General features: G+C 43.6%; 2 protein-coding genes across 3 annotated transcripts in view; both read left to right on the top strand.

The window, feature by feature from the left end:
• Positions 1-18763, top strand: part of TMCC3 (transmembrane and coiled-coil domain family 3) — a 308739-nt gene that overhangs the window by 189412 nt on the left and 100564 nt on the right. The window lies entirely within an intron of this gene.
• On the top strand, positions 17567-18431 carry LOC134731270 (putative uncharacterized protein encoded by LINC00269; the record flags this gene model as incomplete). Its single annotated transcript, XM_063608889.1, is given in 3 exon segments — positions 17567-17798; positions 18088-18128; positions 18131-18431. Coding segments are annotated over 3 exon segments (486 nt in total), but the record flags the coding sequence as incomplete, so codon positions are not given.

The following is an 18763-nucleotide window of genomic DNA, read 5'->3' as shown; positions in this document are numbered from 1 at the left end:
GAGTTTTGCTCTTGTTGCCCAGGCTGGAGTGCAATGGCGCAATCTCAGCTCACCGCAACCTCTGCCTCCCAGGTTCAAGCGATTCTCCTGCTTCAGCCTCCCGAGTAGCTGGGATTACAGGCATGCGCCACCACCCCCGGCTAATTTGTATTTTTAGTAGACACGGGGTTTCACCATGTTGGTCAGGCTGGTCTAGAACGCCCTACCTTGTGATCCACCTGCCTTGGCCTCCCAAAGTGCTGGGATTAATGCTGTGAGCCACTGTGCCTGGTCGAGTTATTGAGAGTATAAAGGGACTGCAGGGATTTTCTAATGTCTCTTTAAAGAAAGCAGGAGTGCTAACTCTTAGTTTGTTTCCTTTTCCATTATACTCTGCTGAACTTTCATTACTTCCAAATCAAAAAGTTGATAATTCTAACTTTAAAATTAGTTGTGGTGGCTCATGGCTGTAATCCCAGCACTTTGGAAGGCCAAGGCAGGTGGATCACGAGGTCAGGAGTTCAAGGCCAGCCTGGCCAATATGGTGAAACCCTGTTTCTACTAAAAATACAAAAATTATCCAGGCATGGTGGTGTGCGCCTGTAATCCCAACTACTCGGGAGGCTGAGGCAGGAAAACCACTTGAACCTGGGAGGCAGAGGTTGCAGTGAGCCAAGATCGCGCCATTGCACTCCAGCCTGGGCGACAGAGCGATACTCAGTTTCAAAGAAAAAAAAGGTAGTTTCAAAATTGTGAAACCAGGCACAGTGGCTCATGCCTGTAATCGCAGCAGTTTGGGCGGCCAAGATGGGAGGATCCCCTGAGCTCAGGAGTTTGAGACCAACCTGGGCAACATGGCAAAATCCCATCTCTACCAAAAAAAAAAAAAAAAAAAATGGCGTGGTGGTGTGTGCTTGTAGTCCCAGTTTTTCAGGAGACTGAGGTAGGAGGATCACCTGAGCCCAGGAGGTCGAGGCTGCAGTGAGCCACTGCACTCTAGCTTGGAAAACAGAATGAGACCCTGTCTCAAAAACAAAACAAAACAAAATCGTGGTGACTTTGGAAGCAGAATCACACATGCCTGTCCACATTCCACATCCCAGGCCTACTGAGCCATCTCTGAGGATCTTTAGATCAACAATCCAACAATTGTGGTGATGGTTGCACAGCTCTGTGAATATGCTAAAAACCACTGCATTGTACATTTTAAATAGGTGAACTGGATGGTATGCGAATTATATCTCAATAAAGCTAGGTCAGAATTCTTTTGTTGGAAGGTGATAATGTTACTGGAAAGGGGTCCCAATCCAGACCCCCAAGAGAGGATTCTTGGACCTTGTGCAAGAAAGAATTTGGGGTAAGTCCATAGAGTGAAACCAAGTTTATCAGAAAGAAAAGGAATAAAAGAATGGCTACTCCATAGGCAGAGCAGTGGCATGGGCTGTTCCACTGAGTATATGTATAGTTATTTTTTGATTATATGCTAAACAAGGGGTGGATTATTCATGAATTTTCCAGGAAAGGGGTGAGCAATTTCAGGAACTGAGGGTTCCTCCCCATTTTAGGCCATATAGAGTAACTTGCTAACATTCCATGGCATCTGTAAACTCATGGCACTGGTAGGAGTGTCTTTAGCATGCTGATGCATTATAATTAGTGTATAATGAACAGTGAGGACAACCAGAGGTCACTTTCATGGCCTTCTTGGTTTTGGTGAATTTTGGCCGGCTTCTTTACCACAACCTCTTATCAGCCGGGTCTGTGTGACCTGTAAATTGTGCCGACCTCCTATCTCATCCTGTGACTTAGAATTCCTAACCTCCTGGGAATGCAGCCCAGCAGGTCTCAGCCTCATTTTACCCAGCCCCTATTCAAGATGGAGTCGCTCTGGTTCAAATGCCTCTGACAATAGAAGCCAACCCAAGCCAACTCAAGTGAGAAAAGAAAGTTCACAGCCCGTGTCACTGAAAAGTCCACACTAGATATCCAGGCATGACTGGACCCAGGTCTTAAGCATTAGCATTATATCCCACACTGTCTCCACCTCTCAGCCCTCGTTCCTCTGCAGTAGCTTCACTCTCAGGAAGGCTTTCTCCACAGGTGGCCCCTGGCAGTTCTCAGCTTAAATATTTACCGATTTATCAACTCCAGCAGAAGCATCTCATTCAGCAAAAGTACTGGAATGAAGTGTCATGGATAGCTTGGGCCATATGACCATCCTATACTAATAAATGCTCACATAGCACTATGTGCCAATTCTATTCTTGTAACATCCCATTGATGGGGTTCAGAACACACTACCCCAATATATGGCAGTTTGGCATACTGCATATTTTAATCTGAAGGAATATGAGAAAATGCAGACACAGGAAGGTCTCTCTGACCTTTCCTCTACCCTTCCCTTCTGAAGCACATCATAAAATCTAGGACAGATTTTCTGAGCTTCCCTTGAAGAGGGTCAGGAAACACTCATGTGAGAGTTGCTTTCCCTATATTCAAAGGGAAGGAGCATCCTTATCTCTGAAGATGATGGGACACAGAGAAGAATCCAAACAGGCCTTGCTAAGTTCCTCCAGGTCACTGCACTCACCTTGCACCCTTTGCCCTATCATATTTCTCCACCACCATCCTCTTCATCAACCTACTATGAAAAACACTCAGGTTTAATTGCTTCTCTATGGTTTATTCTCTTTATGAAGGCTTCTGTGTCATGTAAAACATATTAAATAAATTTGTGTGCTTCTCTCTAATCAATTTGGCTTTTATTACAGGAGCACTAGCCAATACACCTAAGATGGATAGAAGAAAATATATTTTTCCCCCTACAGCACTTTATAGATGAAAAACTTAAAACCTGAGGCACACAGAAGTTAAGTAACTTGCTCAGGTTCACACAGTAGTAAGTATTGGAGCTGGGGATTTGAAACTCAGGAAGTCTCTGCCTTTAGAGTCTGTGGTTTTATTGGTCTTTAATGCTATGCTGGAGCCAAGGGAAAGAAATGTTCAGACTGGCCAGTGCTGGAGCAGATTCTATAATTACAACCTCATTCTCTCCTGACATCCTGTATTCTAGACCCTTGAGGGATGGATGTGTGTCATATCAGATATTAGTGAATTTTAGAAAGCAGGTTTGTGAGCACCTTCTGCTTCAGAGACTGCAGCTGTTTCTGCATCATATTCATCATTGCCAATGTCAGCCTGACTGTAGCCATTTGAAAAGAAGCCTCAGAGTTTGTAATAAAGCAAAACTCAGGCTTCCTGGCCCCAGAATCAGGACCATGTCAAGATTCTGGCCTCTCTTAAAGAAAATTATTACCAGTACACAGCCTTGGGAAGAAACAATAAAGTAACTGGTGCTTCATCAGCAATTAGAAGTAAAATGAGACTAGCCGGGTGCAGTGGCTCACGCCTGTAATCCCAGCACTTTGGGAGGCCAAGGTGGGCAGATCAGGAGGTCAGGAGATCGAGACCATCCTGGCTAACACGGTGAAACCCCGTCTCTACTAAAAATACAAAAATTTAGCCGGGCGTGGTGGTGGGCGCCTGTAGTCCCAGCCACTCAAGGCTGAGGCAGGAGAATGGTGTGAACCCAGAAGGTGGAGCGTGCAGTGAGCCGAGATCACACCACTGCACTCCAGCCTGGGCGACAAAGCGAGACTCTGCCTCAAAAAAAAAAAAAGGAAGTAAAACGAGACTTTAGAAATTACTCACCAGAATAAGTGATAACTAATAGACAAACTCATTATTATCGAATCCAAGGATTAGGCTTCAGGGAACATTATTTTCAAAAAATGCAGACCCAGATTTGGAGAATTAAAAGTTTTTCCATCTTTTTCTGGTACAGGAAATAAATTTACACGGATAAATATTTCTTTTTTCTCTTTCTTTCTTTCTTTCTTTTTTTTGTGAGATGGAGTCTCACTTTGTCACCCAGGCTGGAGTGCAGTGGCACGACCTCGGCTCACTGTGACCTCTGCCTCCCGGGTTCAAGCGATTCTTAAGCCTTAGCCTCCCGAGTAGCTAGGACTGCAGGCACATGCTACCACAGCCAGCTAATTTTTGTATTTTTAGTAGAGACGAGATTTCACCATGTTGGCCAGGCTGGTCTTGAACTCCTGGCCTCAAGCGTTCTTCCTGCCTTGACCTCCCAAAGTGCTGGGATTACAGGTGTGAGCCACGGCGCCCAGCCTACACAGAAAAATATTTCTAAGTTGTCAGTTACTGACCCTGTTTTTGAGAATTGGTTCACAGGACCACTGGTATCAGAAACCACCTGGGATGTTCTTTATTAAATCATAATCCCAGTTGGGCTTACACCGGTGGTGCCAGCTACTTAAGAGGGAAGGCTGGAGGGTCGTTTGAGCCCAGGAGTTCAAGTTGCAGTCAGCTATGATCAGGCCTTGGCACACCAGTCTGAGCAGCAGAGTAAGACCCTGTCTCTAAAAAGTAAATAAAATTAAATCATAATCCCAAATAGACACAAGAATCTGTATTTGTTAAACACACTAAGTGACTCTTATGTCCACCAAAGTTTGAGAATCATCACCATAAGTGGCTGGGGCAAAATAGGATATTAGAAGAAGTAAGACCATTGGGTTCTGTATTAATTCATTCTTGCACTGCTATAAAGAAATACCTGAAACTGGGTAATTTATCAAGACAAGAGGTTTAGTTGGCTCACAGTTCTGCAGGCTGTACAGGAAGCATAGCGACATCTGCTTTTGGGAAGGTCTCAGGGAGCATTCATTCCTGGCGAAAGGCAAAGCAGGAGCAGGCATCGTACATGGTAGGAGCAGGATTGAGAGAGGGGGCAGTGCTCCACACTTTTAAACAACCAGCTCTAGTAACAACTCACTCTCTCTCATGAGAACAGCACCAGGGAGATGGTGCTAAACCATTCACAAGAAACTGCCCCCATGATCCTATCACCTCCCACCAGGCCCCTCTTCCAACACTGGGGATGACATGAGATTTGGGCAGGGACACAAATCCCCACCATATCAGGGTCTTAAATTGAACCAAATGTAACGGCCATAGGAGGCAGTTTCTGCTGGGTAGGGAAAGGGGGCAGCTCATTTTTCTCAGAGGCCACCATATTTTGAACAGCTTTAATTGTTAGGTGGTACCTCCAATGTTTATATCTTTTTTTTTTTTTGAGACATGGTCTTACTCTGTCACCCAGGTTGGAGTGCAGTGGTGCAGACATGGCTCACTGCAGCCTTGACATCCAGGGTTCAAGCGATCCTCCCACTTCAGCCTCTCAAGTAGCTGGGACCACAGACATGCACCACCACACCTGGCTATTTATATTTTGTAGAGACAGAGTCTCACCGTGTTGCCCAGGCTATATATATTAGTCTGTTTTCATGCTGCTGATAAAGACATACCCGAGACTGGGCAATTTACAAAACAAAGAGGTTTAATTGGACTTATAGTTCCACATGGCTGGGGAGGCCTCACAATCATGGCGGAAGACAGGGAGGAGCAAGTCACATCTTACATAGAGGGCAGCAGGAAAAAAGAGCTTGTGCAGGAAAACTCCCCCTTGTAATAATCATCAAATCTTGTGAGATTTACTATCACAAGCACAGCATGGGAAAGACCTGCCCCCATGATTCAGTTATCTCCCACAGGTCCCTCCCACAACACATAGGAATTTAAGAGGAGATTTGGGTGGGGACACAGCCAAACCATATCACTATATATCTTCTCATTCTTTCTTTCTTTTCTTTTCTTTTCTTTTTTTTTTTTTTTTTGAGATGGATTTTCGCTCTTGTTGCCCAGGCTGGAGTACAGTGGCACAATCTCGGCATCTCGGCTCACTGCAACCTCTGCCTCCTGGGTTCAAGTGATTCTCCTGTCTCAGCCTCCCAAGTAGCTGGGATTACAGGTGCCTGCCACCATGCGCAGCTGATTTTTGTATTTTTAGTAGAGACTAAGGGTTTAGTAGAGACTTAGGGTTTCACCATGTTGGTCAGCCTGGTCTTGAACTCCTGACCTCAGGCAATCTGCCCACCTCAGCCTCCCAAAGTGCTGGGATTATAGGTGTGAGCCACCATGCCTGGCATATCTTCTCATTCTTTATGTTCAGAATTGTTAATCTCTATATTCACTGCTAGCTCTGTAGAGCAGAAAAGAGTAGCACTAACCAGTGAATTTTAGTAAAGAATTTTTCAGATGGAAAATGTACTCTCATTAGCTATAAATTGACTAATCAACAACAATAATTAGCATTAGTGAAAAGAGCAATTGTTAAATAATAAGAGCTAACCGTTTTTGAGTGGAGTATAGTGAGCACTTTACATGCATTATCTCACTCTGTCCTCCTAGTCACCTTATGAATGAATGGGTGGTGATATTATCTCTATTATCAGACGAGGACACTGAAGTACAGACATTAAGTATCGTGTCCTAGATCACAAATACTGGGGCAAAGTTGGACTCATTCAGACTGATTCTGTTTAACATTGAGCCGATTTGCTTTTAACCTTTGAGCCATGCTGTCTTATCCTCTCAACAAGAATTTATTATTCTCTGGGAGATTGAAAACAGAGTCTGAAGAAACATTGACTGCAACAAGTGTGCATTTATTATATACTGGAAAAGAAAGCTACCCTGCCCCTGGCTCCGGGACTCACCATTCTAAGAGATCTAGCTGATATGCACAGAGACAGGCTTGTATGTCTCAGGTACCTGTTATCCAAATTAGGACACAATGGTGCCCATATCCTGTGGGGCCCCTCAGTGCTTCCAGAGCATTCCAGGGGTCAGATTTCTCCTGCTTCCTGGGTCTTGGATCCTTGACTTTGTGAGGCCATTTTAGTTGCTGCTCTTGACCCATCCTAAAGGTCAGAGCTGGGTTAAAGATAAAATAGCATACCTGGAAGAATCAGCCATAGCAACCTGTCTCTAAGTGCACTTTTGCTCCAATTCCAGTGACCACTTTAGGCCAAGCCATGAGTTCATATAGTGGGATATCTGAAGATATATGACCTCAGAAATTCACAGAGCAGATGGGACCCTTGCACAAATCATTACAGTATAAGGCAACGTGTAGTAGAGTGTGGGAGCTCTGGTGTCCAACTGCCTGACCAAGTCCAGTGTCGCCACTGCCCTTTTAGAGATAGTACTTAACCTTTCTCAATCATGGCTTTCTCACCTATAACTAGGAATAGTAGTAGGATTAAATGAAATAAAATGTATCAAGTGCTTCATAGGATTCCCATCCCATAGTATGTGTTCAATAAGTAGCTCTTATTATTGCTGTAAACAAAATATTATTTGTGGCAAGAAGAAGGAGATACTGCTCCTAGCAATCAGAGAAGTCTTCTTTGAGGAGGAGCATTTGATCTGGGCCCAGACGGGAGGAATTTCTGTGAGACAGGAGGGATTATTCTATGCAGCAGCGGAACCATAACCTGCAAAAGCACAAAGGGAGAGGCAAGGCACGTGCAGGGCGCGGTGAGTGAGGCAGAATGACTGCAGGGCAGAGGGTGCGGGAGTGCAGGAGGGAAGGTGGGAAAGACTGGGCAGAGGGCGTTTGTGGAAGGTCTCAGAGGCTGGTGAGCATCATGTTAATCTCCTAGTCCATGCCTCAGGTTTGAGAGCTGAATACCCACTAAATAAGAATTGCACTGTCTTTTTTTTTTTTTTTCTTTTTGCATTTATAATACTTACGATCCTAGCCAGGGCTGACTTGGAGGCAAGAATAATTCCCTGGCAGTTTTAGGAAGCTGCATGAATTACGCATTCCTGGTTATGTGGACTCTCAACTTTTTGTAAACCATAAGTGTATTGCCAAAGGTGTATGATTCCTTGTGCAGCCACCCCCACGGCCCCCATCCCACCCCACCCAACCCCCACCCTGCTGGCCATTCCTAGCTACAACCACAGAAGCCAACGCAGCCCAGGAGACAGTGCTGATTTGGGTGTTCCTGTCATTGGGCAGCCCTAGACTCCAGGCCTACGGCGGGGCGGGGGTGGGGTGGGGGCAGGAGGGAGGGCAAGAGGAGGAAGGAAAGCCAGTCTCTTTTTGCAGATAGAGAAGAGGGTGCCCAGAAGAATTGTGCTGAGCTGGTGATTTGAGCTGTTATCTGCTTGGATGTACGATTGATTCACTCCTACTCCGAGGTTCTCAGAGCCCAGAATGTTCCATAAGTGAAACAATTGATGCATTCGGTCTCTGTGGCACTTAATCCACCACTCCTACCCCCATTTTAATATTTGTAATAGTGATCAGTGAAGGGCAGGACTTGAATGTTTTAGAACTAAAACAGGATAAAAAGTAAAGTCCTAATAATGGTTCTCTTCTGTCTTTGTCCCTCTAATTAGAGAAGGCCATATCCATGTCTCCATAGGAAATGGACAGTTAGGGAATTGGTACCGGGCTGGAGTCATGTGTAATCTTGCCCTGCCTGAGGGAGGCCTGATGTTGGAAGTATTTAAGAGAGTCTGAAAGCTTGGCTGCTCTAATAATTAGACTGGCTGTACTGGGTTTTCTTTGCTTATTAAATCACAGGCCAGAAACACCTCTGTGGCAGGACCTGTGTACTGAATTGGTATGCTGTGAGATCCAGAGCAAACTGAAAGTATGTCACACTTTGAGCATTTTCACAGACCAGTCATGGCCACAAGTTTAGGCCTGGCTTAACCTGATTCACTGGAAATCAGCTTCAACAGCACCAGCTGTAATGAAAAGTAAATATGCAGGTGTTTGTTGTTATATATCTGGCATTGTTAAGCTATCACTGAATTTTTAAAAAATCTTGAATCAGTTGGTGAATGTACATGTATCCAAACAGCTTGCTTCCAGACTGCGTACAATATCTTCTTTCTTTTTTTGAGACAGAGTCTCCCTTGTTGCCCAGGCTGGAGTGCAGTGGTGCCATCACGGCTCACTGCAGCCTCAACCTCCCAGGCTCAGGTGATCCTCCCACCTCAGTCTCCCGAGCAGCTGGGACTACAGGTGCACACCACCATGCCTGGCTAGTTTTTGTATATTTTGTAGAGATGGGGTTTCACCATGTTGCCCAGGCTGGTATCGAACTCCTGGGCTCAGGCGATCTGCCTCGGCCTCCCAAAGTGCTGGGATTACAGGTGTGAGCCATTGTACCTAGCCCATAAGTATCTTTTAATGCTTACCTTCAATTATGATAGATATTGGGAATACCTTGCATTTGTATAAAGCGTTTTTACTGGCTGATTTCAGTTGTTTGAAATCACGCATCCTCTGTCAATCTTCTGGCTGATTCAGTTGTTTGATTCTGCCCAGAACCAAGTGTGGTATAATAAATATTAGCTCCTTGATCCACAGAGGATGCTGACCCTGAATTGAGTGACTTATACAAGATGACAAAGCTAGACAGTGGCTGGCCGGAAAGAGCAGCCCACTAGGTCATCTGCTTTTGGGTTCAGTGTTGGGGTTTCTCCACCACATTGTGACAGAATAGTCTGGCTTGACTGGTTTTTTCTAAAGCACTGATTTTTCAGCTTCCCAAGAAAACCAGAGTAGATCCTCTTTTTGTTTATTTTGTTGACCCAGTTATACACCTTCTGTTCTATAGCTTTTCCCATCTAGGATGTGGGACGCAAATTTTATGCATAGCCAATGATTTTTTAAACCAAACTCATAAGCAAAATCTGAATTTCCTTGGAGCAGGAAGCAGAGAAAACAAATACCTTCTCTGTGCTGATTGCTCACATAGACATGCTAACCCACACTCTGCAAAGGGGTTGGGTTTTAGAAATTTAAATTACTTTGTTGTCACCTAAAATAAAACCTTCCCTAGACACTCCCCCAGCACTCTCTTTTTTAGTTTTTATTTTTGAGACAAGCTTTCACCATGTGGGCCAGGCTGGTCTGGAACTCCCGGCCTCAAGTTATCCACCCACCTCAGCCTCCCAAAGTGTTGGGATTACAGACGTGAGCCACCGTGCCCAGCCCCTCTGCCCTCCCTTCAACTTTAGCCTTATCTTCCTCCTTGTCTGCTTTGCAGGCCAACCCTGGAGAGAGTTGGCTAACTTCCTGTCCTTATTTTCTCATCTCCCTCTTGTTTCTCACTCTTCTTCCGGCTGGACACTGGCCAGGTTTTTGTTAAGGTCACCGGTGGTCTCCACATGACTCAGTTCAGTGGACTTGAGTTTTTCAGACTCAATTTATTTCTCTTAGGGGATTTAGTACACACTGTGACCTTGCGAAAGTTACTTCTCTAAACTATTTGCAAAATGGGCATAGCACCTTCCTCCTCAGATTGTAGCGAGGTCTAAATGACATAGTTTGTGGGAAGTGGTGAGCATAGTGTCTGCTACAGTGAGAAGTACATGCTAACCACTGCTTTTATCAGCACACTTCCCCTGGTTCCGGTGACACTGTATTTTCTTGTTTTCCTCCTATGCCTTTGGCCCCTTCTACTCCTCTGTGTTATAATGAAAGGAAATGAAATGCGTCTGCGGCAACAGGACTCTGGATGTGAGTCCCTGGATGTGAGGTGTTAAAGGAGGGACACTCCCAAGAGAAGTCTTAAGCAACTAAGTGGTGGTGCCATTTGCTGAAAGGTGGGATCCTAGAGGAGCCAGAGGGGCATGGAGGAAGGCGGGCACATTTGAACATACTGAGCCATCCATGTGTAGATGAACTGGATGGATGGGTGAGTAAGGCTGGAGGTCAGAAGAGACATAGGAGCAAGAGGCTCCATGGCCGGGCAGGTGGCTCACGCCTGTAATCCCAGCACTTTGGGAGGCTGAGGTGGGCGGATCGTCCGAGGTCAGGAGTTCAAGACCAGTCTGGCCAACATAGTGAAACCTTGTCTCTATTAAAAATACAAAAATTACACTTTGGGAGGCTGAGGAGAGTGGATTGCCTGAGGTCAGGAGTTCGAGGCTAGCCTGGCCAACATGGTGAAACCCCGTCTCTACTAAAAATACAAAAATTAGCTGGGCATGGTGGCGCAAGCCTGTAATCCCAGCTACTCGGGAGGCTGAGGCAGGAGAATCGCTTGAACCCGGGAGGCGGAGGTTGCAGTGAGCCAAGATCGTGCCATTGCACTCCAGCCTGGGCTACAAGAGCGAAACTCCATCTCAAAAAAAACAAAAATTAGGTGTGGTGGCACGCGCCTGTAGTCCCAGCTACTTGGGAGGCTGAGGCAGGAGAATCAGTTGCTTGAACCTGGGAGGCAGAAGTTGCAGTGAGGTGAGATTGCTCCACTGCACTCCAACCTGGGCAACAGAGTGGGACTCCATCTAAAAAAAAAAAAAAAAAAAAAAAAAAAAAAGCCAGCAGTGGTCTGGGAGAGAAAGCAAGATGGGAAGGGAAGGGTCTGGGACAGATGCAGAGAAACGTTGAACTGTTTCAATAGCCTCCTGATCAGCCTCCCGGCTTCCACCCTGGCCCCCCCATAAAAAGTCCTTACTCTGCCAGAAAATGCCACAGGATCTGCGCTGCTGTTCTCCTAACCCCAGGCTGCTTCTCTGACCTCATCTCCACCCTCCCCGCTCTCCTGCTCGGCTCACTCTGCTCCACCCATGCTGGTTTTCTTGCTGCTTTTCCTTAAATGGATCAAGTGCTCCCCTTCCTTGGAGCTTTTGCATTTGCTGGTCCTTTTGCCTAGAATGGTCTTTTTCTAGATATTCTACATGTATCAACCCCTCACTTCCTTCAGTCCTCTAGTTAGATATCCCAGCCTATCCATGAGAATTCCCAAAACATATTATTCAGAAATGCAACACTCATCTATCCCCTTTTCTCTGCTTTCTAAAATTTACTAGCATCTGATATGATCTATATCTACCTGACATATTTTGTTATATTGTATAATATGGTATTATATACTATGTTTCTATATGTGACACATATAATAATTATAAATATATATACTAATATACCATAATATATATTATACCATACCTATATATTATAAGCTGCTATATTATACGGTAATTTTTAAAATTTCCCACCTCCAAATATAACTCCATGAAGCCAGCAACCTAATTGTCTTCACTGCTATATCCTTGGAGCCAAGAACATTTCCTGGCATGAAATATACACTTGCTAATATCTGTGGAATTAAGAAATTCCAACATTTCGTGATAGCAAAAAAAAAAAAATCAACTTTTATCCCCCCCAGGGTTGCCATTTGAAGCTGCAAGTACATTATGCAGAGTTGGTTGCTGTGGTACCAATATGTTTTACATTTTGTATAGTAATGTCCATGAAATGAAGGACGGGTTTCCAATTTCCATTAGTGTAGGATGCACTCGAGTCCTGCCAAAAGTTTCTTCCCTTTTGAAATGCCTTATCTCCAGCTTAAAAACTTCAACTTCCTTTTTTAAGACACAGCTCCCTTTCTCAGGAAATGTGTGTTTCTACTAGGATACAAATGGGATTTATGATGCTGAGGGAAGTCGATTTGATTTGCTGAATATACCCTTGACAATTGAGAAAAGGTTATCTGAAATTAAAAAAGAATAATAACCCAGTTTGCCAGTATGCCACTCTGGATTACAGAACGGCATCAAGGTTATTGTGCTTGGAACGTTCTTGTTTTTCTCTTTTAAAATTATTGCCTAATTATGGACAGGAGGATATAAAAACAAAAGAAGCTCATTCTCTTCCCCATTTCCAGTCTACTGAGGATGACCCCATGGTAGACTTAGATTTTCTCAGTGATTCAGAAGAAAATTGAGTATTGTTAAGGAAAAACAGCCTTAACCTGAGACTCTAAAATTGTGCTGTAAGTGTGAGCAGAGGGACACAGAAAGTCTGCTGATGAATGTCACCTGCTGTCTTTTGAAAACCAATGTATGCCACGGGACTCCTATGAATAGTAAATAGTACATGGCCTTTGAGCTGTTTTTATGTCAGTGGTAATAGGTCACACTCTTACTTAATTGCTCGTGCAGTTCAGAATTACCATATGGGGGTTAAGGATGCCCTTTGTGTCCACTGCATTTTGGGTTAATAGGTGTGAAGCATTAGGCCTCATAGCCCTGTGGTCCACCTGTGTTTGGCAGCGAGTTTAGCTGTGGGTGAGTAATTAATTACCTAACTATATCAAATAACTATAATTTTTTCTCTCTGCTAAGTAAAACTATTTCTAACGAATAGCTTCACAGAAATTGAATACCAGTGCACAAGGTTCTAAGAAGCTTTTACATCTGAATATGCTTGATAATGTTTTAAAGGTGCATTCTATACATTCTTGTATGTATTTCTTCCTTTACCTGGGAAACGTTAGATAATAAAAAGGCTTGGTTTCGGGTGTCAGGTGGTCTTGAGTTTGAATCACTCACTAGCTGACTGATTCTTGTACCTTTTCATGTCTCTCACCGTGAACACTGGGGATGGACGTATGAGATACACTCCGTGAATTTCCTATTCGGGTAAGACATGGTAAAGAGGACTGCCCTACATTTTCATTTAAATAATTGCATTCAAAATAGAAAGTCTCAAAGGATGAGGGAATTTTTTCCATTAATGATTAATTAAGGTCAAACAGCTAGGCTTTCACTTGATTTACACCTAAATATGTATTAATTCATATTTTCTTAAGTAAATGTCAGTTATGCTGCCAAAACAGAAACCAATAACAATTCAGAGATTGAATACTAGGAAATAAACCTAGGGTTTGGAGAAGCTATTGAATCTAACTTTATCTAATGCCATTATAAATATCAGTTTTAAACTCAATAATATAACTTGGTTCTGTTTAGGGAACAGTGTAGGGAAATGGAAAAGGGTTGGTCTGGGGTATCAGACAGACTTGGGTTTAAATCACTTACTGTGAATGACAGCGGGCCAGTGTCCTAACCTGTCTCCGTCTCAGCCTTGCTAGCCTGAGTTTGTGACAAGGATGCTTGCTCAAGGTGTGTGTTTGTGAAGCCACAAAGATGAGAACCTGGCCACCCGGCAGGTGCCCACACGAACTGCAGAGTCTCTTCTCCCTCTTCTCCTGCCTATTCCTTCAGCTCTGCTACCAAGTAGCAAGCCATTTTACATATCCGTGCCTCAAGTTTCCTCATCTGAAAAAGAAGGCTGGACCACACACCTTGTTCTGAAAAGTTCTACAGTCTAGGCTTTAAAAGTATAAATGCTTAAAAAAAAAAAAGTTTCCTACTTAAAAATTGATACCATACTTGGATGTGTAAATGAAAATATCTACAGACCATGAACCATTCTGTTATTTATACTAAAGATAAATTCTTCTGAGAGCAAGTTAATTGGAAAATGCAGAAACCATTAACAATTTCTTGCACTCACCTTAAAAGAGCAATGAAATTCCATATCCTACAGTCTTGAAATGAGTAAATGGAAGGATGTAAATATTTATTGGAATGAGAGTGGAGCAGAGAGAAGCTCGGCTTTGTCTACTGGTGGGTGGTAACACATCTATGGATCATTGTTTGCACTAAGCATTTAATAATCCCATCTGTTGAAAATGTATAATTGGAGGTACTTTGAAATTGCTATAAGCTACCTAGAAATTGGCAAGAAAGTAATGCTGGAAAGATTCCAAACTCTGCAGCCAACCAAGAAATCCAATATAAATCAATATGTAATTATAAAACCACATCTTTGGCCACAGCTCTTTAAATATATTTATTTAGGCATGATACAGACTTTTAACACCAGAATCTGGAACTGGAGAGTCCTTTGCGAGCCTCAGGTTTGAATCTTTGGGGATACTGTTTATTTGACCTGCAAAACCCGCAGACAAAGGCAGAACTTTCTGCCCCCAGCTGCTATGATACTGTCTCCATTGATAACTCCACGTTCTCACTTGTCTCCCAAGTCCTTTAAATTAGATTATATCTCATTTCAAAACTGAATCACTTGGTCTTATTAAAAACTTTATACTTCTTTTTCCTTCCTGGTACCTCTTTTCATACCAGAAATTCACTTGGTTGGGCCTGCCCTGGCTTCTCATTCAGAGAAGCATCTTTGCAGTACATTCCTACCTCTCAGGAGTTTGTGTGTATTTTTCACACTGAACTTCTTTCTTTAAAAATCTCCATTCACTGCCTTCCTTTGTTCCCTCATCTCCTCTGTTCCTCTCCCCACACTCTCCCTTTCTATTCATATATCACAGGCTGTGCACATATACTTTATGCAGAGAAATGGCATATTGAGAATTGTAGCTGTTCTTAAGAAAAGAAGACTGCATACTAGGAAGAGCTGTTAAAGACATTCTATGGGTCATTACCTCTTTAGTTATCTCTTTGGATGAAAATTTTTATGTAGCTCTATCTCTATGCAAAATTAAAGTAGGGGTTTAAGAAAGTACCTAATCAAAATGAGCAGATTTCAACAAAGGAAATCAGGGCTTTATTTTCCCAGGAATGTGGAGTTTCTTTGTAGGTTTCAAGATCCCTACTCTCTCATTCCCCAGCTGCTATTCCCCCTTATCTCCGGGCACAGCTGCTTCCATACATTTGCCAAGTTCATCATCGCATGAGTGGTGTCAGGCACTGAACTGTGTCCCTGTAACATTGGTATGTTGAAGCCCTAGACCCTAGTACTTCAGAATGTGACTGCATTTGGAGATAGGACCCTTAAAGAGGTAATGAAGTTAGAGCGACGCCATTAGGCTGGGTTCTGATCTACCTGATGTCCCTGTAAGAGGAGGAAACCAGCCAGGCATGGTGGCTCACGCCTCTGTAATCCACCTGGGCGGATCACCTGAGGTTAAGAGTTCCAGACCAGCCTGGGCACCATGGTGAAAACCCATCTCTACTAAAAATACAAAAATTAGCCGGGCATGGTGGCATGAGCCTGTAATCCGAGCTACTCAGGAGGCTGAGGCACGAGAATCGCTTGAACCCGGGAGGCGGAGGTTGCAGTGAGCCAAGGTTGTGCCACTGCACTCCAGCCTGGGTCACAGAGTGAGACTCCTTCTCAAAAAACAAACAAACAAACAAACAAAAAAAAAACGAAGAAGCGGAAACCTGGACACACTGAGAGACACCAGGGATGACCATGTGAGGACACAGCAAGAAGGCAGCTGTCTGCAAACCAAAGAGAGAGGCCTCAGAGAAACCAACCCTGCTGGCACCTTGGTCTTAAACTTCTAGCCTCTGGAACTGTGAGAAAATAAACTTCTGTTGTTTAAGCCCCCGAGTCTGTGGTATTTTGCTATGGCAGCCTGAGCAAAGTAATACAAATAGTTATAGCAATATCACATTTCTGTTATGAGATCGCCGCAGCATCAAACAGGAGAATCCAAAAAGGAGACCTAGAAAAACAGGTGAAACCACTTTCAGCAGGAAATAAACTCTCTGGAGAGATGATCTAGCACATGTGTGAAACATGTTCTAGGTGTATGACGTCTTTGGAACATTTTTTCCCCATCAAAGCCCAGTTTTGGGATTTTGACCTCCTTTGAAGTCAGGGAAAAATTTGGACCACAGGTTCAGGCATACGGAAGTGTAAGGAAACTATGTGGCATTCAGAGAGCTGTGTTCATGCTGATGTTGAATGCTAGGAATGTCTGATGCATGGGGTTACGCTGAGAATTAACCCGCTTCTATCCGGGTGAATTAAGATAAAGCCAAGCTGCGCTCGGTTAACAGCCCAGATGGAGATGAGTGGAGAGGTGCTGTTAACAGCACCAGGGCAGTCATTGTTTGGCTGGATTTTGGTTTCAGCTTTATAGAGTTAGCTTCAAAGAAGTCTTTAGAAGTACTTTGCACAGTCATGGAGTCCCTCTGTATATCTGATGGCCTCCAGCTCCATTCTAAAAGTGTGACCTTTATAAAGCCATAAGGGACTTTTGCTTGATTCAGTACTTTAAAGAAGGAAAAAAATGTGTTTTTGTACCCTGTGGTGTAGGCCTCTTCAAGATAGTTTCTTAAAAATCATTTGTTCCTTTTATTGTTCTTAATTTATTCCTATTTATTTCTATTGATCAAGTAGGAACAATGGATATCAATGTATAATTTATATATTATACAGTCCATTTAGAATTCCCAATGAATTATCAATAATAGAAAATGTGGGCTGGGCACAGTGACTCACGCCTGTAATCCCAGCACTTTGGGAGGCTGAGGCAGGCAGATCAGTTGAGATCAGGAGTTTTAGACCAGCTTGGGCAACATGGTGAAACCCCCGTCTCTACAAAAAATACAAAAATTAGCTGGGGGTGGCAGTGTGCACCTGTAATACAAAAATTAGCCAGGCGTGGTGGTGGGCACCTGTAATCCCAGCTACTCAGGAGGCTGAGGCAGGAGAATCGCTTGAACCCCGGAGGTGGAAGTTGCAATGAGCAGAGATTGCTCTACTGCCCTCCAGCCTGGGCAACAGAGTGAGGCTCCGTCTCAAAAAAAGCAAAACAAGCAAAAACAGCAACAGCAAAAAAACCAAGAATGTTCTGAGATGAAACAATTGCACCTGCGTTTTAAATTTTGGTTTGGTATTCAGGGATCTACTGCAGTTTCACTCTTTTCAATATGAACTACCAATTATTTCCTTTCCACATTGATTTCTGATGCCACCTCCATCCTAGATTGTGCTTTCATATGTGCATGAGCCTGTTTCTGAGCTCTCTCTTCCTGGGTCTCTGTGCCAATTCCTAATCACCTGAACTATTGCCAATAAAATGTCTGGCTACCTGGTAGGGAGAGCTCACTCTGTCTGCCCCTACTCCCCATATTTTTCCCCCAAGTTGTATTTTTTCATCCATTGAATTTGATTTTTCATTTTGTTTGTTTATTATTTTTGAGACAAGGTCTCGGTCTGTCACCCAGGCTGGAGTGCAGTGGCCCGATCTTGGCTCACTGCAACCTCCACCTCCTGGGCTCAAGCGATCCTCCCACCTCAGCCTCCCCAAGTAGCTGGGACTACAGGCATGCGGTGCCACCATGCCCACATGCCCAGCTTTTTTTTTTTTTTTTTTGTAGAGATGGATTTAGCCATGTTGCCGAGGATGGTCTGTAACTCCTGGTCTCCAGCAATCCATTAATCTTGGCCTCCCAACGGGCTGAGATTACAGGCATGAGCCACCACGCCTGGCCCCTCTTACGCTGATTTTATTTATTTATTTATTTTTTTAATGAGGCAGGGTCTTGCTCTGTCGCCCAGGCTAGAGTGCAGTGGCATGATCTCGGCTCACTGAAAAGTAGCTGGGACTACAGGCGAGTGCCACCACACCCAGTTAATTTTTTTGTATTTTTGGTAGAGACAGGGTTTCACCATGTTGGCCAGGCTGGTCTCCAACTCCTGGCCTCAAGCGATCCACCTGCCTTGGCCTCCCAAAGTGCTGGGATTATAGGCGTGAGCCACTGTGCCTGGCCTCTTCCATCAAATTTTAAAATAAGCTTGTCAAGTTTTTGGAAAAATCCTTTTTTACTGGATTGTGTTTCATTTATTGATTGACTTTTAGGGAAAACTGACATTTGTTTGATACTGCATCTTTTCCTCCATGAGTATGACCTTAATATTAGTTTTAGGCTTGCTTTTATAGAAAAACGAATGTTTAAAAAATATTAGTACACACTGTATTTAAATCCTCAAACATTTATGGAAGGATTTCCAATATAACAACCATGCTGGGGACTGATGGGTTTTTAGAATGAGCAAGTAAGTCCTCTATTTTAAAAAGATTACAGTCTACTAAAGGGAGGCGTGGTAGACGTACGTACAATTTACTTCACATAAATTAGACTGTGATAAGTATGATGCTAAAGCTATACATAAGATGCTACCAGGGAAGGAGGATTAATTTAAACCTGAGAGATCCCTTGGGATCCCTCCCAGAGCCATGTATAGTACTAGTAGTTGTATGTTTAGCTCATG

The sequence above is a fragment of the Pan paniscus genome, chromosome 10 (assembly GCF_029289425.2).
Source record: "Pan paniscus chromosome 10, NHGRI_mPanPan1-v2.0_pri, whole genome shotgun sequence".
NCBI lineage: Eukaryota > Metazoa > Chordata > Mammalia > Primates > Hominidae > Pan > Pan paniscus.
This window is presented reverse-complemented; position numbering and strand designations above follow the sequence as displayed.